General features: G+C 41.8%; 1 protein-coding gene across 3 annotated transcripts in view; it reads right to left on the bottom strand.

Moving 5' to 3' along the window:
- The window catches only part of LOC110989221 (uncharacterized), an 85,794-nt gene extending 62,383 nt beyond the window's left edge, over positions 1–23,411 (bottom strand). Inside the window, exons 1-2 of one of the 3 annotated variants that reach the window (XM_022253444.2) lie at positions 22,664–23,411; positions 2,472–2,528 (exon numbers count right to left, since the gene is read on the bottom strand). In XM_022253444.2, coding sequence (XP_022109136.2) covers positions 2,472–2,528; positions 22,664–22,891 — 285 coding nt within the window. In that variant the 5' untranslated portion in view covers positions 22,892–23,411. Of the gene's footprint in view, positions 1–2,471; positions 2,529–9,800; positions 9,970–19,576; positions 22,640–22,663 lie in introns of those variants that run through there. The other 2 variants (XM_022253446.2, XM_087139923.1) reach the window with 2 other exon arrangements.
- Positions 23,412–23,535: the final 124 nt, after the last annotated feature.

Genomic DNA, 23,535 nt, shown 5'->3' with positions numbered 1-23,535 from the left:
GTAGTTAAATGATTGCCCATCCTCTGTGTAGCGGATTTCCTGAGGGATTGACATTCACTTATTCACCTCTCATTACACAAGTACAGCCGGTTTCTCCAAAACAACTGCAACAGTCCATCTGCACGGAATGTTGGCAGTTTCTTTCAAGGAGGGAAGGTGTGCAACGACAGAGTACATGTACATCAACCCCCTTGGAGATAACACATTCTCAGCCTTACAACTCAAAGAAAGAAAACCTCATCACAATTGGTCCCACCCCCCAAAACAAGGATGTTTATAATTGGTGACACTGGTACTCTCCTGTAACCAGTTGTTTTTGTACCCTTGCATATTCTTACATGTACATGTATATGTATATGAAATGTCACCCAGTGCGCAAGGTTCCAGCAGTGAGGAACCATGTCTATTCACTGGCAATGCAGCCTGGGCAGAAATGCCAGAATGGATGGAACAGTGCAAACATGCAGACTACCCACTTGTCTTATTTTGTTGCAGGGGGTGGAGAGGGGATGGAAGAATGTGTACATATAACTACTTCTTATCCCTAGCCAATCCTAGCCCAGTACCATATCCACAAATTTTCAGTAGGAGGTAACAGGCCCACAGATCCACTATCGTGTACAGTACTATATGCACATGCATACCGGTATGCATCTCGGTCCATTTTGCTTGGGAACATGTGTACATGTCCATTCAGTGTGCACATTATAGCATTCACGCAAGCAAGTTACAGTACACCAATGAAGTGCAGGGGGGGTACCTGTACAGCAGCTAGACTTCATGCGAGATAGATAAACCTGCTTACTAAAAACAAAAATCCCCGACACATTTGCCAAAGACCAAGCTAAGCAGGGAACAACATGCCACCTTACCGTACACCACGAGCGGTTCATTTGGGACCATAAAGTTGCAAAGTAGCAAAGTTCCCATACATGTATGTATCTTATGAGCATGCTGACTGAAAATGATACATTCGATGACGATTATGATGTGTGATAGAAAATTGGTGTGGGTTTATTGTCCGTCTGACATGTTAATGACAACTGCTATTAAGGATAAGTAATGCCCCCAGGTCCCCCTCCAGACAGAAGGTGAAATTCTCAAGATGCCGCCGCAACAACCTCGCAAAGAAATAGCAGAAGACAGGAAAAGAAAAAAAGAAAGAACACCGTCCACTCCTCATCTCCTGGAAAGCAGCTCTAAGGAACCGTCTGGTTCCCGCGAGATGGTTGGGATCTTTCAAGGAGAGAAAAACAATTCCAACCATCTCCAAAACTCTGTCAACGGTGCGCTGGTCGCGTGCTAAAAAAGGGGGGGGGGGGGAGGGACTGGAAAGCGCGACTGAAACTCAATGGTGTCCGGCGGACAAGTCGGCAGGGTCCTGAATCCTCCCGAGATTTGCCCGCTCCAGTTTTTTTTTTTTCTTCCCTCAATCTAGCTGCCAGTGACCAGGTAAGGCACGCTCTCAATATTTTTCCAAATGGCTAACGCAGCTGTTCGTGGCTGGGAAAACAAAACAAGACAGTGCACGGGGGGGCGTAATGAAGGGTTCATAATTGAATTTTTGATGACTCGGCCCTGTCCGCCAGTTCTTTTTCCTGGTAAATTTTTAAAGGCCTCAATATGCCATATTTATTACGTTATTTCATTACACTCTCTATGCCTAGTTACTTTGCTGGTTTTGCACATACTTAGCCGATGCCGACCAATATTTCAGTCCAGAATGCAAAAAAAGAAAAACATGATCCAAACCTCACCGCCATTAAATATCTCCAGCAGTAGAGGTTTCCTATCAAATGATCAGAGCATCTTGGTTGGATTCAAATGGTCCTCATACCTCAACAAATGTGTGGAAGGAATCCACAAGTGTACCTGGTACAAACTGCAGCTGTGTGCGTTCAACATGTGTTGAAACCGTGGGCACCATAAATGTTTAGGGGGAGAATTTTCTCTCCTCCAGACTCCAGACTCCAGTCCCTGTATTCTTATCAAATTCATTCTTCCAAGTAACGTGGTGAAGGCCTGCCCACAAATGCAGAGAAAACATTTTCTGAAACATCTTGAGAGTACCGGTAAATTCAAGGCGGTATGAACGTGTATTTGCACGTATCAGACGAACATTTCCACCTCAAAGACCCACGTGCATACTTACAAATACACACTGGCAGTTTTGCAACCAGAACCTAGACTTGGAACAGTAGACCAGTTGGTAGGCGCCAGTGGAACTCTAATTCAAGACATACACTGAGTTTGTCCCTCTCTCCCCTTCATACTTTCAAGTCAATTAATTTCATTTAAACCACATACTACTTATTCATATCAGCAATGATAGTGACCAAGATAGTCTTCCCTCCTTTTCGCCAACAGGAAAGCCTATCTGCAGACCTAATTAAGGCAGAGGCCTGCTGGCCCATTCATCATCAGGCACTGATGACGAGCAAGACGGTTCTCTAATTACAAGGTCTACTCACGGCTAAGGAGGACGGCTGCTTCCAGGCAATCAGACCAACTCCGCCCGTCAATAGCACCTGTGAACAACACATCCAGAACAGGTCTTTTAGCATCAGGTTTATTCACGACATGTTTTCCTCTAGCAAGGCTGGCAAATTTTTTTTTTCAAAATTTTATCCAACTGGCATTTCATTCAGTTCATTCAGGATCCTAGCTTCTACCCGTACTTGGCACCCCCCCTCCCTCAAATGGAAATCTGACAAAGTATTCCCTTGAATTTACAGTGTGTTTAGTAGTATTGGGGTGATTCACTATATACACATGTAGTACTCCACCAAGAGGTTGCCATGGAGAGGCCATTGTTTAACTTCACGGACGACAACAGCATGACTGCCTTGCCACAATTTGCATTAGAGCGTACATGTACATGTCTGTTGGCAGACAACATGGGGAAACTTTTGATCGATTGGGACATTTCATGCAATGGAAAAAAAAGAACGGATTACTTAAAACTGCTCCTCGAAATACAAATATCTTCTTCCCTGACAAACATCCAGATGATGCACTCTATTGCGAATTGCCCATATTGGCTTCTTTTTGACTCAATAATGTACGCTTACAAAAATCCCACCTATAAGTACTGGTATGTACATATATGACCCCCCCAGCATTTACCAACAAGGATGCATGACTTTAGGGGTGGGAATGTCTCTCCTTGGCCTATTGAAGAAACAAGTTTCCTGAATGATTTGTAAAAATTTATCAATGATTCCTCCTTTTATTGGCAAGCCTATTATTGGTGACTTTACATGTACACATGCAAATGTAGAAGTACATTAAGAAGGCCAATGTGCAGTGACTGGATTCGCACCCAAAACCAAACATGAATTTTCCTGAATCTAGAACTTTTCCAACAAAGCTACATCCCTCTCAAAAATTTTCTTTCAAACTTGTCAGCTGACATTTCTCAGCTAGGCTTTTACACAAACTAATATCATCTTGTCAATTTAGTCTGAGTGTTTCCAAATCCATATCCCCTGAAAAGCATAGCGTTATCTGTCCCCTTCTTTATTTGGAAATTTGAATCCTTGGAATCCGATTTGGAAAGGCCGCACAAGACTGGAGAGAAGTACGTAGGGAGAAATGGGAAGAGGGGACCTGGAATACTAAGAGGATTGGAGATGACACGGCTTGGAAGCATGGAATGGAAGGATTTGACTATCACAAAGCCGGGGTGCATGTACAAATGTGCCCTCGTGTACGTGTATATTGGATCTCTCTGCCACTTTGAAATGCTCAACTGGGCCGATGCAAACTCTGGCACTGTGCATATATACCATTCGTTAGGCACGAAACTCAGGAAACAGCAAGGTCCCCCAAGTTGCAGACAAGTTTCTCTGTAGACACTGTGCTTTTAGAGGAAATCAAGCACAGCATGCACTGGAAGTACATGTAGCCAATGCGGAAATTGGCAGATGGAGAAAAGAGGCACACCTGCATTCCTAGTTTAAACTAACAAATTCATTCCCCCCAATTCCTTTGGTTAGATTTTTGTACACACGGTGAACAAGCATGGAAGTCTGGTCACACAATGTGTGTTTCACAAAAGAACTAGGTTGAAGTGGAATATGCACATACATGTCCATGTACCGTATGTTTGTACAGTACAGAAGAAGGGGGAAAAATGTGTAGTCTAAATCTGTACAAAACATAACAATTGGAGGGGAAGGGGCTCTAATTGGGTCTTGGTTGTTTTAAGGATTAATCACAGCCATCAAAAATTATTTTACAGCGGGTTGAAAGAGTACACAACCATGAATGCTGGATTGGCTGGGTATGGCCTGTGGATATATACATGTACACGTGTACTAGTATGGGTTCTTAAATCTGTTTCGTTTTTTCAATTTAGAAGTGAAAACTAGAGCCGTGTGCACAATGTGTATTCATCATGAGTCCCTCATTTTCTGCAGCTGCATACATGGCAAAAGAATCAATACTACGACCCGGTATATATATACAGTGTAAATGAAATAGCGTACATGTATGTGGACGAGTATGTACTTCGGAGTTCCCTTTTCCAAAAGCCCTTCCTGGAAAGGATCCACACGCAACTGTTTCAATGTGAACTTGTATGCATTTAACCACATCATGGACACGTACATGTACATGTATTTGTCCTCTTGTATTTCAAGGTCTCATGGTCTTATTTAACTTTCCCTCTTGTAGTCATAAATCGTTCATTTATTGACCTTGGGTATATCTTGATATATACATTGCAAAACGGACAAAAAATAAATGTTGAGTCAAAAAAAAAAAGCAAGCATGAATGTACACCCATCTGTACGCACCACTTTACATTTGGTACATGCTTATGTACATGCAGTACCATAGAGAATTGGTCCATGGTAGCACTTGTACGGTTTGTGTGCTGTTGAGAGGAACCTTAGCCAAGTCTGACAGCAGCAAATTTGACCCTTCCGGTAGGTTCCCCCACAGCTCTAATTCCCCCGCCCACAGTAGGTCTTGGATATCAGTCATATGTACGTTCCACAAACCGGTGTCATTTATAAGCTGGTCCCTTTCCAATTACCAAACTTAACGATCTGTATCCTCTTTGACAGGGGACTGACCCTGTGTTGTCTGGCTCCTACGTCCTTGCAAAAATGTGTACCCTACATGTAATGGTGTACCCTTATGTGCACGAAGGTGCCTGGCAGTTCAACTACATGTACAAGTAGATCAAGCAATATTTCAGATGGCATTTGTGATGTGATCAAGGAAAGCCCATCAGATTTCTTCAAACCTGTTATGGAGGTAATGGCAACATACATGTACTTCTACATGTACATGTACATAGTCTTCAAACAGTTTTTTGGACAATTTGAGATTTGATTTTTTTTTTGGCCATAATTTCAATCGTTAACCAACTGTCACTGGATGACGCGTAAACACACACAATTTTCCCTTCTTTGTTCCACAGAAGTCATGTATTCTTTTTTCATTTCCACAAGCTTGATTTCTCAAAAGCAAGTCAGCCGGTTTTCATAGCTTCCCAAGAGTATCATTCAACTTCTAGACAACCCAGAATGATGAATTAAACAGTTTGAAAACTGCCCAGTGTCCAGTATACTGGTATATCATAAAACCCAAAACAAGTCTACATACATGTACATGTATAAAGGGTCTTCCCATGATCAGGCTTTCCACTTGAGTCCGGCACACTCTCCTGAGGATGGCCTGAGCATCCTGGCTGGAACGTACAAATGTACATTTTGACACACTTTCCACATACATGCATGTCTCAATATTTCAAACAAAAAATTCACTTATTGGTACCATGGTGCGTCCAGTAATTACATGTACATGTACATGTCCATGTATCTCCTCCCAATACATGTATGTGGAACATAATTTACACAACGTTTTTCCCGCAAACCATATTTCCAGACTCTTTATAATTAATAATGAATTTCAAGTTCCTATATACATGTACTTTTGAGTCAGGTTTCCTGGACTAAATACAACAATGCACAGCTTTAACGCACTAAGAACAATGGAATGATAAACTATCTTGTTATATTCATGTAAAGGTACATGCAAATCTACCATACACCTATCATACCATACCAAAACAAGAAAAAAAAATTCCCATAAGATATACAGTCCATGTACTGGTAACTTGCATTCAACATTCAAATCTTTCATTAGACTTATGAAGCACAAGAGAGGTGGAGATCTTCTTTAATCTAACCCTCTAGGGTGTTGGTAAAATCATATTGAAATCGGAGGATTTAGGACTGTAAGGGTGAGGCAAGAAATAAATACGAATGGGGCTTCATTCCATCTGAATGTAAAAAACTTGAAGTTTCTCTGTTTCAATATCACTTGCTCTTCTGGGCAGGACGTCTGAAAAATGAATTACAAAGCCAGTGCTTAACTCTGTTGCAAGGTTCAATTGTGGTTCAGTGATCACAGTGCGGATACGGCAGCATGCACCAGGGTACATGTGCATGGACAGTTCACAGACATGAGTGGACAGCAAGGACAGGAGAAATACGGACATTCTACCCTGGTCCCCTTAATGCATGAACTGCCTGTAAATGTTTGAAGTAAATGGACTGACTGAAGATAGACTGGCTTCGGTTCCGCCGGTGCGCGACACTCCGAGGGGGGGGATGATTGACAGCGATTTGTCCAGAGGAACTTGAACTTCTGGGCTTGGGGAATGGATTGAATGTTGGGAGCTAATTGCCGGTGAAGCCGGCACTGATGACTGACAATCGCAGATGCTCTCCTCAATCAAAAGATCAACATTTCAAGTTGTAAACCAGACTGGCTCCATTTTTTCCCCCTGTCTAGAGACATGCGAGAGACACCTTACATTTTTCTATTACAAGTGCTTCCCCGATATGCATGTGGTCACGCAAAGTATGGTAAAAAAAAAAGGTTGAGGAAGTCCCCAGGTATTTGGACAGATTTGAACGTTTGCTGCAATGGATATCAACAGCTGGCAAGACATGCATCAGGCTTAAGCAATTAGAGGAGCACATATACGATGTACATTTATGAAATATCCATGTACAACGACTCTACACGAACATGTATACCAGATATCTATGTACAGTACTGTTATCATGGGACTTGACATGGACTTGAACTTTCAGATACATCTGCAGAACTGATGTTGCAGGTTTTTTCTTGCAACGTTGCAAAGGGAAAAAGAAAATACTTGATAGACAGCCAATATCCAAAACAAAAGGAATAGCAAACAAAATGTAAACAACGGCGTTTTGTGCCCTGAATGGATTTATAAATCTTTTGAAATTCTTTTTGTGGACTGAGGCAATTGTAATTTACTTTTCAACCCTCGAGCAACTGAGCAGAAACTCAATCTGAAGCCAAGAACTCAATGAGCCACGAGGAAAAAAAAATCCATGCCGATTCTCTTTTCTCCTCGTATTTGCTGCACTTTTTTGTACATATTAGAGAGCTTCATGATGATCTATTTGGTGCCCTAGTTTTCTTCCTCAAATCAACCTCTTTTCCACCACTAAACTGTCCCAGGGGGCAACCGTATACAACATCTTGCGTGACCCCCGTGTTTTTTAATTTTTGCTCTCGGTTGGAGGTGAGGAAAAGAGGACGCAGGAAAGAGACTTGTGTGAACAGTTGCGTATCCAGGATGGAGGTTGATAGAGGCTTGGGTGGACAGCTGGAAAGAAAAATCTGTTTCTCTGCTTGTTTGCTGTCACTTTTGTGCAAATTACTCTTTGTCAAATTTATTAGCATCTCTAGCTTCTTTTCCCATCTCCTTGAAAATATTTCTCGTTTAATTTTGAGACCTCCTCTCCTGGGATCTCAAGATTCATATCAGAAGACTAGTTGTCTCTTCATAATGTCACAATGCCTATTTAAGAAACAGTGCAGTCAAGAGTTTTCAATCATTTTTTCATCATCCTTGTCACAAACCACTTGGTAATTGGTAGTTATAAGGAATACTTAACATACCTACTGTGCTATACAAACACATGTAATATGAATCTAGAGTTGATCACAGAGTATGTGAATGCGTTAATAGTCAAATATGTCCCATTTCCTGAAGACATACCGGTATGGGTCATTCCATGAAGTTCGGGCACAGTTTGTGACGGCGTCCCTTGTTACATCGGTAACTTTTATTGCCCTTTATTTTCACATTACAACAGATTAATTTATATTATTCAGCAAAGATGAAGCACACCACTACAAGAACCTAGCAAGATTTAGAACCATGTCAATTTAGAATCCACATGAAGGGAAAACAGATGTTTATTTTCACTGATGTAACAAGGGACGCTGTCACAAACTGTGCCCGAACTTCGTGGAATGACCCACATGTGTATCTCACTGGAATGTGTGAAGATGTAATTGCAATGTACATGTACATGTAACTTAAGTAGCCCATTTAATCGTGCAGCAGTAGGACATGTACAGTGTATGTACATGTACTGCTAAATTCTACCTGCAAAGCCAACTTGCCAATTTGTGAGTACACTGCATGAGTAGAGCACCACAAATCTGGAGCTTAGAAGTGTGCCAATCTGTATAGCCCATTCACGCCAAGAGAAACAAACACTTCTCCCTGCGCGGATCAGCATGCGTACAATTAGAACGACACCGGCTCTGGTCGCTCGACACAGATATTATTTGCCGAATCAATGCCTCTCTCTCCCCTCGCCCTGGATAGGCCGCTAGGGGAGCCCGCCTCCGGATATTCCGGGCCAACTCGCAAAGCCAAAAGGGAATTCGGAGGAATCTCCATTACCCGGCCTTGTTTCATTTTCGGCCGAACTCCCCGCAGCAGATGCACCTCCGAGGATGTCGGGAGCACGTCTGGGTGTTGAGCATGCCTGCGTGCAAGGCTCCTGTTCTTCATCATCAATCCCAATTATTTCCCCAAATCAAATGTAATAAATTTGTGGCAGGCCTGGGTGCTTCAACCACTGATTTATGGCACCATCTTCTTTTAATCAAAGGGAAGGCGTTTTTTCCATTTTCTTGACGTCACTTTTCCTTTCCCTCACTCTGAATCCACAGATGCTGAGATTGTATCCCAGGTCTGTATCTCTGCTCTTAGAGCTGCAGGCTCCAGGGGTGAATAAAGGTGCAATATTCCATGCATTTTTTTTTTGTCCTTCTGAAGCAAGTTTCCCCGCAATGAAATATTGATCTTTGGTTGGTGCTGAAGCTTTCCCGGCGCCAAAGATTGAAAAGGGAGCTGAAGCCATATGCTTGACAACATGAGATTCCTGATTTGAGTGTTTTTCCCTCTTCTACGTGCATTCAAAACCAGGGCACCAAGTACTTTTTTGTGGGGGAGGGATGAGGGCAAAGTGCAGGTTCTACGTACCGGTACATGGACATATTTTTGGTGCAGGGCTGGGGGGGGAAGGGACTTGAGGTGGTTCTGTTCAGCTGCCAGTAAAACTTAAAGAGTGCCAACAGAAATATATCCTGAGACATACATGTATAAGATCTCAAGGAGTGTGTCTACTATACATACAAGTACACAAATTGTGCTGATCTACATGTGCGTATATTATAGTTGAAGTGGGATGATGTACAAGACAAACTTCCCGTTGATCACCTTTCTGCACTGTAAATCTACCCATAAATGCCCCTGTATTAAGTCTGGAGGCCACATTTCAGTACTTCCTATGTCCACGCCTACTGGTAGATCTTTGTCAAATTTTAAAAGTCTTTACCACCTCCTGCAAGATTTTCTCTTTTTTTTTATGAATCACAACGACATGTAGAACCTGTAGCTTACATGTTATATCAGATTTAGCTGTACACATTTTGGTGCTCACCTGACACATATACCTACTGATAGGCAGCTAGTCTCTGTCCAATAGGCCCTACGAGAAGTCGGATAAGTCGACTCGAAATAAACTGTCCTGTTTCTAGTCCAAATGGAACTTGCTTCCAAGAGTTTGTGTTGGGAAAAGAAACCCAGCAAAGAAAAGCTGTAAGTGCGCTTATCAACAAGTATCTCAAAACAAGGCAAAGTCAAACAAGACTGGCACATTGCCCCCGTTTCGCAACATTTGCTACGTCGGCCAGGTTGGCTGTACATGTACTTTGGTCAATGCATCTCGTACATTGTACACTCATAGCTTTCTTCACTGCACGCGTTATTTGCTTGGGACACAACTGCAATATTCACATCCGTTATCACATCATTCAATTCCAGGGAGGGGTGGAGCCCAAGATTGTAATCTGGAAAGGTCACATGATGACAGCCCCCCCCGTGTGAGTTATTACACTGCCAGCTGGTTGGGGAGAAATTGAATAAACTATATATGTGTGCTGAGACAAAGATCACGTGCGATCAGCATTAAAACTGGACCACTACAACATTTCTGCCATCATTCCAGAAAACCTCATAAAACAAGTCTGCTCCATTCACTTGGAACATTGGGGTACCATCTTGAAGACACTTTCAGATAGAAGATACCGGTACAGTAAACCATTCCAAAACAGTTCGCGCAAGTTTCTACATTAACTTGAAATTATGCTTCAAAAAACAGGGAGCAATTTAGCAGTGAATTGGATTATGTAGATTTGGTGAAAGGCAAACCACTTACACAGTTCATGCCCAAAATTTGAATTCCATGTGAAAACAACACTGTAATGCATATCCGTGAATCATTCCCTATCTGAAGACAGCTTTAGCAGATACTGCTGGAGCAAATTCATGCGCTGGGCCAAAAATCATCAGAGTGCCATTTGACTGGTAACCTACAGTATGATAGCTCAGCAAATCTTTCCTCTACAGAGCACCAGTTACTATGCTACCCAGTAAGTACAAGTACAGGTAATTGTGGCTAGTAATTAATTTAGTAATTAAGTGGCTCCACAAGATTGGCCCAGGGCATCAATGGCCAGTGATTTTTATGTACCCAAGTCACATATGATACGAGACACTCATCCCAATCAAAAGGTCATCACTTGAAACTCTGTCTGTCAACCTTCGCTGTTTATTCCAAAACCCCTGTAGCACCCTCCAAACCTAAGCAACTGGCAGATTGAGCAGTATAATTTATGGAGATGCAAATACACTTGATAAATGTGGGCACTGCTGCAGCGGTGCAGTGTGCATGCCCCTCTGAAACAGCACCTCCCTACAGAAGAGCCATAAAACGTCGATAACCTTTCAATTATACCAGATTAGCGCGCACATAGTTTGTGGAGGAATATTCCTGTACAAACAATCCGCCATCACATTAAAACGGGTGGAGGCGTGCAAGCATCAACTGAGATTTTAAAGGGGAATTTCTGGATGCGAGTTTGTTAACGACGGAATACATGTAGAAGGGAGAGAGTTTGAGAAAAATGCACTCTTTCACACTTCATTATTGATGAAAAGCCCACAATTCTTTCAAGATACTGCTGGGTGCAGTTGGTTGATCAGCATGATTGGACAAATCCATTGTGCTAACAATGCTATTGGTCGATTCTGTACGAAATCTCAGATTTTACAATGTACACTGTACGTCAAGGACTTCATACACCGGTACATGTAAAAAGATCTGAAACCATAATCCCTTAAACAAAACCCAGAGGTCATTAAAGCCACCGGGCGGCCATCTTACTGTGCCGAATACAAAGGTACATGTAATACAAAAGCTTGCTCACCATTGGTAATCAAATTGGTTTCTGCCGCCAACGCTTATAATGGCAGGCAAGCCAACCACTGCCTTTGTACTGGGCAAGGTAAAATGGCAGCCGGTGGCTTCATTTGGTATAAGGGCATTGCGAGTCCAGATTTTTTATATATGGGTATAACGTCCACGATGTACTTACTTGTAGTACATACATGTACATGTATATATGGTATGGCATCACTCCACTTTTCAAATATTCTTCCAAAGCTGTAAATTAGTAGAAAGAAAGGGTAATTTGACAAATGGCAGCAGAATCTGCGGGCTGCATTGCAAGATCAACTGATAGTGTGGGGACGGACCAGTCGTGCTGATCCATCATTCGTGCCCGATACAGTTAAACATCCGAGCAGAGAGAATTTTGGTCTGTAGAGGTACTCTGTTGTGGGCGGGGCACACCCACCACATGGAGAGCCAAAAGGTGATGTACAGAACCTCTCCACCTCTCTGTCAGTCCTGTAAATGTTGACACACTCTTGACTCATGAACGTTTATTTTTTAAAATCTGACATGCAGCTGCTGTAGACGAATAATATGTATTACATTTACAGTAAACCTAAATATAGACACAGTTCAAGACTTACAACTTTGGGATATCCTGTGCTATATAGAGAAAATTAAAATGAGGCACCACTGGCTCCTAGAAAAAAAGTAAGGCACCAGGTCAATTTCTGTACATACTGTACACACATATGCAAAATACACAAGTTACATACATGTACAAAATCTGACAAAACACGCAATAACATTATTCATTATCAAAAATACCCCGTAGCAACCAACTACATGTACCGGTATAAGAAAAAAAGCTGAAAGAAAAGTCAAGGCATTTTTGTTCTCTTACATGTATATTTGAACATTTCGTACCTGGGCTGGACCAGACCATGGGAAGCTTTGGTTTCACACTTCAAGTACATTTGGGACTGAAACAAGTTTACTGCATTATGAATATGCAAAGTGTCTTCAGCTCCCCATACACACTCTACATGTGAACTACACAGCGTGCAACCACGAACCAGTCGACTCAGGTACCAACAGTAGTACCTGTACATGCGTGTACATGTATGTACCTACTGGTACATGTACATGTTAAGTACATTGCAGTTAATGTGGGCTCATGCTTTGTACATAGTAAGATGGAGAAAACTGCATGATCATATAGAGACACATCGCTTGGGCAGCGATCGTTCATGAAATGTGACTGACAAGGTGGGCGACTCATGGGTACAAATCATGGTCACCATTGGCAATAAGAATTGAACATTTGGTCGCACATCATTATTTTTTAGGCACAAATGCGACTGTTTTAGTCACATCGCACACCACTGCATGGACAAAAACCTGATTCATCTAACAACCAGAGAAACAGATACACAGCAGCACAGAAACAGTTGGAACAGGTGGAAAGTAACATCCACAGCATAGTACTGGAACCTTTGGTTTTGAAGATGCATAAACACTCCACCGCATGTAGTATCCACATTTCTGAATGAGCAAACAGGTATGTTCTGACAACCAACTGGGCAATTAAAGAAGTAATCAACTGAGAAAAATCTGGTACGTGATCAATCAGGAAAGGCCCTTTATGACTCAAGTCCCATTGGTCCACACCCCCAACCAACTCCAATCAGGTAAACATCTGAATAGTCCTACATGTGCAGTGATGCATTCCAAACTGATTATCTCCGACCTCATTTTGAAATCATCCCCCAAAAAGAAAAGGGATGGGGGGATGAGAGAAGCCATCCCTCATGACCAAAAGGCTCAAAGGCGATGAGAAATAAAAGGTTAACTATCCAATTACCGTGCCATCATCAACTGTGGCGTAATTATGTGCACGTGTATTTGGACAGTTTCTTTTAGTCCTTTTTCCCTCACTTGGTTTCACGAGATGTGAGCACGTACCAGGCCCGGGCTTCAAAATACGTTAGAACGTACGTCGGCATCCTAAGGAAACTACTGCGGCCACTCCATCTTCATCGCCAGCATCACCACTCCGGCAATTTCCTCCAATAGGACTCTTCAAGTCCTCCTTGGGCAAACAGGACTGAAACTCTCACCAACGACCTCAAGTGCTTTGACCGTCTTCCTTTACGTTACGGGGAGGAAGGGAAGGGGGGGGAGAAGCTACAGACTGGACGAGAAACTGAAGGGTGGGCAGAGATGACCTAACCCTTAATCACGGCAAATAAGCCAGACCGCTTCTTGTGCATGCACGTGTGCTACATCGTGGGAAATGAATCACATCACATGATTATTTACACTGTGGGGAAAGGGGGGGGGGAAACGGAGAACAGGTCTTGTGTTTAACTGCATCGCAACTTCATCAACAGATTTGGAAGGTGGCTTCACAGAGGATCGGTTTACACAGAATCTGAGGAACTACCGGTGGGACCTGCAGCAATATAAAGTACACTACAATAATGTGTACACGTACAATGTATGTAATTGCCAGGCAGTTTGGGTAAAAATATAATAAATACTTAGTCCCTGTTTTTCACCTGTTTCCCATTCATTCACAAAATGCCACAATCTACACTCCTTTGAAACTGAAGTCGTTCAGTCTTTAATTTGAAAGCTGAAACCCCTGAGTCATTCAGGATGCTTTCTCTCTGTTAAGAACGACATGTACATGCATATTAACTTTGACCATAGAGAAAGGACAGCACTCGTATCAATATCTGGCAATCTTCCAAATAACGAAAAGAATTCAGCTCTACAGTTCATCCAAGCAGCTACTGTTAGTCAGGATGGCCATGCTTTACACAGCCTTTTTTTTCTTGGAAGTGTACACATCCTCTCTGAGATCCTTCTATTGTTTCATATTTGCCTTGGCACTTGCGGCTGTGATTACCCGTTCAATGTCCTGTACTCTTTAACCCATTGTCTCAGCGCAGAGCAAACTGTTCCTTCCCACAAGCCAGGATTTTTAACCCACTGCAAATACAAAGCCCAGATGACTAATAACACCAACTTGGTGCTTTCCAGCTACGGTAGATGTCTGATGAACTGTTTCAACAGACAGTTGGATTTCTGTTACTCCACTTGACCATTGGACCTCGTTTGCGCAAAAAATCAAATGCTCTGTGCCTCCCTATTTTTTCATCTCTCCCTCTCTCTCTCTCTGTCTTTTCGTCAAAAAAGATGCTCATAATCATATATATAGATCCCTAAAACAAACAAGTCCGTCGTGGGATTCACCCATTTGTAGTTCCTGAGCCACTCAGCCCACCGGTCTGCCAGAAATATCACGCCGTCCACTCAAGCGATGGTTGGTCTTTTGAAGCTGGGCCGCGCTTTTAGCGTAACTAAGAGCATGGCGTTGAGATCGAAGGTACTTGAGAAGACCTACTTTATATTGAGACATCAATAGCCAGTATGGTGGTTGCTGGTTGACGGTGGGGGGAACTCCGCTACATTATTTTAATCAATAATTTAATCCTCTTAGCTGAAGATGTCCACTATGGTAATCCAGTGATAGAATCTAGTAAACGTATAGTTAATAGTATACTTCTTTGTACAGTTGGTTGTTGGTGGTTTAGTGGCTCCTACAGTGTACACAAATAGTGTTCTGGTCTGTCAGATGGAGTGGGGGAGTTACACATGTCTAGAAAAGTTGTATTATTTTTCTGATTCCTGGGGTGGAACTTTATCATTTGTACATGTATGTCAAGTTTCAAGTAGTTGAACACAAAAGTCACCTTCATTCCAAATTCAAGTCCAAATTTCCGAAAGTCCACTTAAATCTGGTCTTCCAAAATGAAGTCCCACTCCCTAAACTCACAACTGAAACACAGTGATTAACTATGCAGTCTGTTAAAGATATGGGAAGGCGCCATAGAAGCACATTTTATTTGCAGTAAGTATTCACAACAAATGATTCCAAGAAGCAGCAAGCAGTGTAAAGATCTAATCTTCCAGTTTTCCTGGAACCTTTTTTCACACTGCTCCAAACCACAAAATTCTCTCAATGATGACACAACAGCGTGCAGCAAACATTCATCACTGTGCCTTTCAGTCCATCCAAGTGACAAATCTTACTCATTCACAACGTTCTTGGGTTGTTTTTTTTTTTTCACTTTGTCCTCACAGAAAAGACTTTCCACACATAGCGTAAACTGGAAACATCTGTAAGTGCATTCAACAGCAACCCCACCGCATTGGTTATGATACAGTGTATGTGTTTGCACACGGGACAAAATGAACTTTTGCCATCAACAGAACCACAGCATTGCTACACCAAGGGGATGGTGATGGATAGCTCTGATGTGCAGGCGGACTTCTTGTGCCACTTCTCTTGCTCTTTGCAGTCGAAGAGACGGGGCCAGTGGGTGTCTGCGGTAATTGAAGACATGAACACGCCTCGTCCCCTCATCGGCAGGCTGACAAGCATCGCTGCAATGCTTTAATTTGAGAGTGCCCAAAAGTCAAGTGCATGCTTTTGCGCAGTGAGTGAGGAATAAAGCCCTTGGTGGTACACATTTTGAGGGCTGAGTTTTATCTTTGGTCTCTGAATCTGGCCACTTGATTTCTCCATACTTGAACTACTGAGCTACTCACAAAAGTTCCCTACACACAGTGTACACCAAGTGGTTAACTACCACACTTGACCATTCACCAAACAGCCAAATACAACCCTCTGAAACTGCATTTAAGTTTACAGTTTTTGTTTTTGGCTCTCAGTCCAGTGCCGTGAATGGCGTGTGAGTGGTGTGACTTGTCAACATTCACTTGTTCATCCACAGCAAGGATTTCTCTGTTACAAACTAAAATATCCACGTAATGGATGTTTGAGACCTCTTTACTGTACATGTATGCAATCAGTAGAACCTCTAGAGTTATTGATTGGGCATTTCTGCAGATCAATTAATATGGAGGGCTGCGGTGGAGTGGTAAATGATGAGCCTGAACGAACAGTAGGCAAACTGGAGGACCTGAAGATTCTGAAAGACTGAAAGGACAGGCTTTTGTCTAAAGTTTCCACACCACTGCGCCAATTTGGAAGCCCAATCGTTCTGTGATGGATAAGAAATCAACCAAGGAAAGGACAAACCAAGGTGACACTGAACAAAAGGGATTACCTCCCGATAATCCAGGGGAAAAGGGGGCCTGATCTCATCAGAGCACTGAGCTGGATAGGTGCTTTTGTTGCCCTTAAGACACTCAACAAACCCAGGAACGGACTTTCTCCTTCCTTTCCCGGAGGGGAGTGCATTCTTCTGGCGTCCCTACACGCTAACAAACTCAAGACGCTCGGAAGGATTTCATTTGAGATGAGATTAGTACTAATGACGGGTCCAAATGAGTCAGGTTCCTCTGTCCGCCTGAATTAACAGGCAGGCCACACCTGTGCACACACAGGAGTGCCTGCCACTATGTTGTATGTTTCCAATTGATCATGGCAAATTTAGGGCCTGCCATAAAAGCAAGACAATTGCCAGCACTTCCTTTGAGGGACAATTTTATGCCTTATGAGGTTTCTCCAGCCTTACAAGTGTGGTAGGCCTTTGGACAAAGGAAGACAGCCTCTCTATTTGCTTTCTTAGTAAAACACCTGAAACAGAACAAAGGAGGCTTCAATAAACTACAGGTCGAAAATGTCACCAAAATGTGTCAAGTTTGTGATAAAATGTATTAAATCTAACAGCTTGTTACCTACTGTACATACACCTGTATGGCCCAACAAAATTATACATACTTGTATCTCTTAAGGTGCCAAAAAAGGTAGTGCAGATGAAACCACATATTTCTTCCTCCCACAACTGGCCACGCATTAATTCCACTTTACCCCTCTCCCCAACACACAAGACCATCCCTTCTTTTTACAAGCTTCCTTTTATTTTGTCTCAAGTTGTTTGCCAGCTTGATTGCTTTTTCACACCTTCCAAGCCAAAAGGCTTTTATCAGACACTGTGCTGAGCCCCTAGGAATGAATGTAGGGATATCATTGAGTCCCCTTATGTCAGGATTTCCCAAGTCTTAAAATCATCGCTCATTTCTCAAACTTTCTTCCCAAGGACAGTTCAACACTAGGAGACCAACATGCACAATGTACTGGTTCATCTACCCACCTGAAGTTAAAATTTATTGATGAAACTCATACTGGAAACCAGAAAGTCTGATTCTAAAGCTATGTGTAACTGTGTACACAAAGATGCTGAAATTTAACAGCGATCCACTGTTTACCTGCATACTATGAACCATCTGAAATTTACATAACACTATTACATCGTCCTCAGCGCCAGGCCCAGACAGTCACAATTGAAAATTAATGAACATTACCAGTACTGGGCATACATGTACATGTACCTGCTGACTTGTGGCAAGAGACCATCTTCAGACACCTAGCAAATAGGTGTCATATAGGCCCTTGCAATAAATGGATGCCCCCCTGGAATCTCAAAAGTCCTTTGATCTTAGTTCATCTAAATGTATGCACACATCAATCATTCTGTTATTACACTGGGGCTACCAGACATAGAATTATTTTGTCACTTGTAATCAAAAAGTGCATGCATGTAGAAATCCAGCAAAACTGTTGCAACTCTTTGTATACGAGTTTAGAAAATAAGTATGGCTCAATTGAATGGAATGGGTTTTTTTCCTGCCAGTTTGTAGAGATCTCATTTCAACAACCACCGACAAATTCCCTGGATTAGGACTCGCTCGTGAGTTCATCTGACATCAGAGAGTTGAAAGTACTTTGAGAAGCATTGGGTTTCCTTGACCCCAACCACTACAATTTGATATCAACCTCTGGTTTGTTATTGTAAGACAGAAATCATAACACCAGACCCTTTACTGGTGATTGTAAAATGAGTCATGAAGGCCTGTAAAATCACTTGGTAAAGAATTTGATTTCTGACATGAGATGATTAAATTTTTCTTAAAGTCATGACTTCTTCAGCCTGCTTTCATTCTACTCAGCTAATTCCCTAAATTTTGCAATGTACATGTATATCACTGCTGAGTAAAAATTCTTTTTGTACATCAAATTGATCATTTTCATATTTTGTTCGAGAATTGAGTATCATGGAAACTATTTCTCAATTATAAACTATGCTGTTACACAAGCAATACCATCAGTTTGAATTTACACAAAAAATACTAAAGTCTGCTCTCTGCATTTGAAAAACATGAGTGTATTCAAATTTCATTGAACACGGTATCATGCAAAGTGCAGCTGTATTGCTGATGGTATTTATTGATGTATGCAACAGTGACGAAAATATTTGAAGCTCTCCTGCTCAAACCCATTCATCCCGGGCTAAAGTAATTTGTGAGGTTTGGAAAAACTGCTTCACTGTGGCACACATACATGTGCATGTACATGTATAAACACAGTAAATTACCCCAGACATCGATGACAGCACAAATGAAACATTTATGCAACTGGACACGCCTGTTGCCCATCGCTATCATTCAGGGTGCACGTCCACCGTGTTCGGTGCAGTACATGAGCAGTGCGTGGGTCTATGTGTGAGCAAAACCTGCGTATGGTGCAAACTCCCCATGAATAAATCATGGCAGCGTGTTAATGGGTGCGCTGGTCCCAGAAAATTGGCAACTGTCAGGCGATCTGGATTTACACTAGTACTAGGTATCAACACGTTTAGCAACATATTAATGCAGACTTTTTTGCAGTCTGTCTTGGATAAATGTGCTTTATTGAAGCTTAACATCTCAAGGAAACTTTTAACACTTTTCCTTAGGCCAAATAAAGCAACTTTAAAAACAAGTTTTTCAGTAAAAAAAAATGTATACATCCACAGAAGGTGAAAATTAAAAACAAATTTAAATATTGCCACTCACAGATGAAAAAAAAATATACAGGTAGCTACATGTGTATGTCTTTCCGGGTTTTTTTGGCAAATGATCAAATGCAACAAGGACAAATTACACTGCACAATGTGAGTACATACCGGTTTAACATAAAGGAGAAGAACACTGAAGGGTTGTAAGATTCCAGTCAGCTTTTCCCTCACACAAATTTGTTGTATAATAAGGATCAATGGCGAGACCACCAGGATACTACTTCGGCCCAATTTATGAACAGCTTCCTTGACTGGCATGATTATGGAAGTCAAGTACAACCATACAGGCTGTGCAGAGGTTTAGTACTTGGCAGATACAGCTACTCAACATAAACAGGCAGACTAGGTTAAGTAAACATAGATTCAATGACAGGTTTATATATAAACGTACATGTATGTAATTATTCTGTATTTGTAGAATGTGCAAATTATGGCAAACTTACTACCCAAGGTAGGTGACATTCTGGTTTTCTTTGAGGAGGGTAGTCGGATGACTTCTGGTGGTTTAGGTGGAAACAATGTTTACCCACATAAAATAAACAACTTATCAATACTCTCCTCCCTTGTTTTCTTTTTGGATGTGTTGTGTACTTTTACTGAAATAATATTTACACAGAATAGCTTGGCCAAGATTGCAAGGGTTCATCATCTGCATTACCCAGTACAAGGAATGACTGCCAGAGGAGAATTCCTAATTTAAACAGGAAAAAATCTATGTGCTGCTACTATGCTAGAGAGAATGTTTCAATACTACGGATGGGATCAGTCGATCTGCACGACTGATCAATCATTGCACTTCAAGTGCATGTAAATCTTGCAGCACAATCTGTCAATCCTTCCACTGTAAGCCAATCACTTCGTCTTTCTACGTGTACTTAACAGTTGTGGAAGACTATTTTGGAATTGGGAAATAACGTCTATGATGTTCAACAATATCGACCAACCATGCACTACATGTACAATCAACAGATCATTCAGACTCAACCAATCCCACAAAACAAATATCTTCCAAGGACATATAATCAACCATTCATTCATTCATTCATTGCTGGTTTATTATTAAAATCTGAATAGCAGCCAAAGGCTGAATTGCTGAGATTTGTACAATTAGACATTGAAATACAAGAATTGCGATGTGAACACAGGGTTAAATATCGCACACACCCAAAAAAGACACTCCGACCAACAGAGGCGGGCACATGCACAACCCATCCAGGACTCATGGCTGAAAAGCGGTCATTGGCACACAATAAAAACCCACAAAAACATTACAAAGTTGTTTCAAATGAAGGCAAGAGTGTAAAATAGGGTTAATTACAATTATCTCAAAGTTGAGTAAAATAAGGTATGGGACTTTTCTTAAAACGTTCTGTTCTACAACGATGTGTAGAATATTGTTCTGATTTTCGTAGTCATTAAGCACTAGTAGCACTTTTTCATGCGCCAGTAGAGGTTTTTTTAATTGGTTTGAAGATCCGTACATGTGCTTTCAAACAGAACATGATGCATGTACAGTACATACACTGTACGTACAATGTACATGTACAGAATACAGACATACATGTACATATGTACACTGTACATTGTAATTTCTCCTGTTGCGGCCAGTGCATTCATTAGGTGGAGTGGGTTCGGAATTGTGTACGATGAGGCACAAGGTACAGTGTACCCAAGGGGAGGAGACAAAAGGGTGTGCATCAGATTTCAGCATCCGTTGGTCTCCAAGAGCTTGATTTAACGATTCATGCTGAGATGAGCAAGATCCTGTCAATGGCAAATCCTGTTGAATCCTGTTGACCACCAAATTCTTATTTTTAAACTAACATTTGACTTGTTCTGGCAGCCATCAAGGTAAGAGTTCCATATATGGACAACACTTACATGTACTTTCCCTTGCAGTGGTTTAGAAAGTGATAACATGCCCCCAAAAGTCAAATATAGCAGTGAAAATATTGAATCATATCCTTGAAATACACTTAGAAGTTAAGACTAGGCTCATAGGATGTGTGCACAGGGTGTCAAATGACTCCTTGTGTGATTCAGTATCAGCAGTGCGAACGCTGCTCCTCTCCTTGAACTCTTTTCCAGCAGTTGTTGGACACTGTTGGATTTGGTGCTGAAAGTGAAATCCCGGGATTCAAGAGTTATTGTGTAATTTCAAATGTGCTTTATTTGCCAAGTAGGCTTTTAAGAACTTTTTAATTATGTAAACTGGAAAGACTTCCACACATGGACATATGTACATTTATATCACTTGACACCCTGTGCACAAACACTGCAAGATTATGTAATCTAATGAGTGTTTTGTACGCAAACATTTCAATATTACCCTGCTAAATCTGACATTTTAGGACATGTTTTCACTTACCTACAAGTATGGGCTGACATACCACTTTAGTGAAAATCAGTGATATCTATGCATGGAACTCAATACCAGCAAATTTTTTTTAAGGATAATTAAATGAAAGATTTTCTCACTTTTAAATGTTGGATGAACATGTACATTGTATGCGATTTTGCCAAATTAAACTACATGTATCTCAAAATATACCTTCGAACTTGACAGTCAAATCAATTCCAAAGCTTTCATATCATTAAGCTCAATGTTCAATTCGAACAATTTTAACACTCTCTCTCTGCACTGTTTACTGTTGATTTTTCACAAATCTGGAAACCAGAATGTCATGAATTATTTATTGTGATTATACGTAAAGTCTGTATCTGAACGTTGCAGACACCAATTCTGGCTTTGATATAACAAAGAGAGAGGGCATGTATTGGATGTTCCTACATAGAGTGAGGCCTGTGACTAAGGAGGTTTATAAACTTCCAGAGTCCGCTTGAACAAAGATGTCGAGACAGCCAAACCAGAGTTTAAACTGTCATAAATCATGTCAGTTGTCCCAATCCTCAAACTGTTTGCAAGAAGTACCGGCAATACTAACACAACAGACATGACAGATGATACAATGGAAATTAAACACGTAATACACTTTTTACAGCACCATTCTCTGCCAGAATTTTGAAGTGCTCCCTTTCATAACCTCTCTCACCCTTTCAATTTACAGACTGGGCATGAAATGAGCATGGGAAAAAGACAATGCGGCGTGTTATGCCACTAACTTTGGCAGGGCCTATTAATAATTAAAGGTCTGGTTATGGTTTAACTTTAAAATGGGCTAGGCCTGTACTCACTGAAAATCCTGCCCAATATGGGCAGGCATTCCTGACTCTGTTGCTGGTTGACAAGGCAAATGCTGTGAAGCTTATGGCGACAATGGCCAGGCCCAATATCATCTGGCTGACACCGAAGATGAGCGTTGTTTTCCGAGGCTTGGGCCTGACCGCGAGCCGCCGGAGCACTACCCGGTCGCTGCCGGCCATCACTTCCGTCCCGCGTCCTGCTGACGACCCGTCAGGCATCTCTCACGCAGCTCTCCGTCCCTACAAACGCTGGCTTGGCAGTCTCAGGGACCAGGACTGCAGGCAAATCCTACAGACGTCGGCTCATCTTTCCAATTGTTCTCTGTGTCTAATAAATGCAGTTCAGACGAATTTTTGTAATGGTTATTTCACCGAATCACAGCAGAGTTATCTGGCCATGCTATGTACGATTCGCTCGGTCATCCGGCGGTCAGCCGTCACGCGTCAGACTGTACATGTGCTCGAGCGTGCACACCGCAACATGTAACTGCTGTGCATTGCCTTAGTCTTGTCCGGTGTAGATGACGTCCAGTCCCTTGTCTTACTCTACATGTTTACAGGCAAATATCAAATTAAACTTCCTCTATTTCGTTGGCCAAGTTGTTTCTTTGCTCTGTGTCATTACTTTCCCACATTCCCTTCATTACCAATCAAAAGAAATCACGCCCAATCCCACTGAGTTCACTATGCAGACGACCCAATTTGCACACCACGGTTGCAAATGCATGTACAAGTATACATGCGTAGGTAGCGCCTAAATTAACTATTCCAAAAGCCCAATGAGTCATTGCTGCAACGATATTGGTCACACCGTTTCCTTGGGGCAATAATGGGCGTGAGATCAAGCTGCAGTGGGCGCTAGC

This window comes from Acanthaster planci, linkage group LG08 (assembly GCF_054643075.1).
Source record: "Acanthaster planci isolate LZ-2023a linkage group LG08, COTS_SCS, whole genome shotgun sequence".
NCBI classification, from domain to species: Eukaryota; Metazoa; Echinodermata; class Asteroidea; order Valvatida; family Acanthasteridae; genus Acanthaster; species Acanthaster planci.
This window is presented reverse-complemented; position numbering and strand designations above follow the sequence as displayed.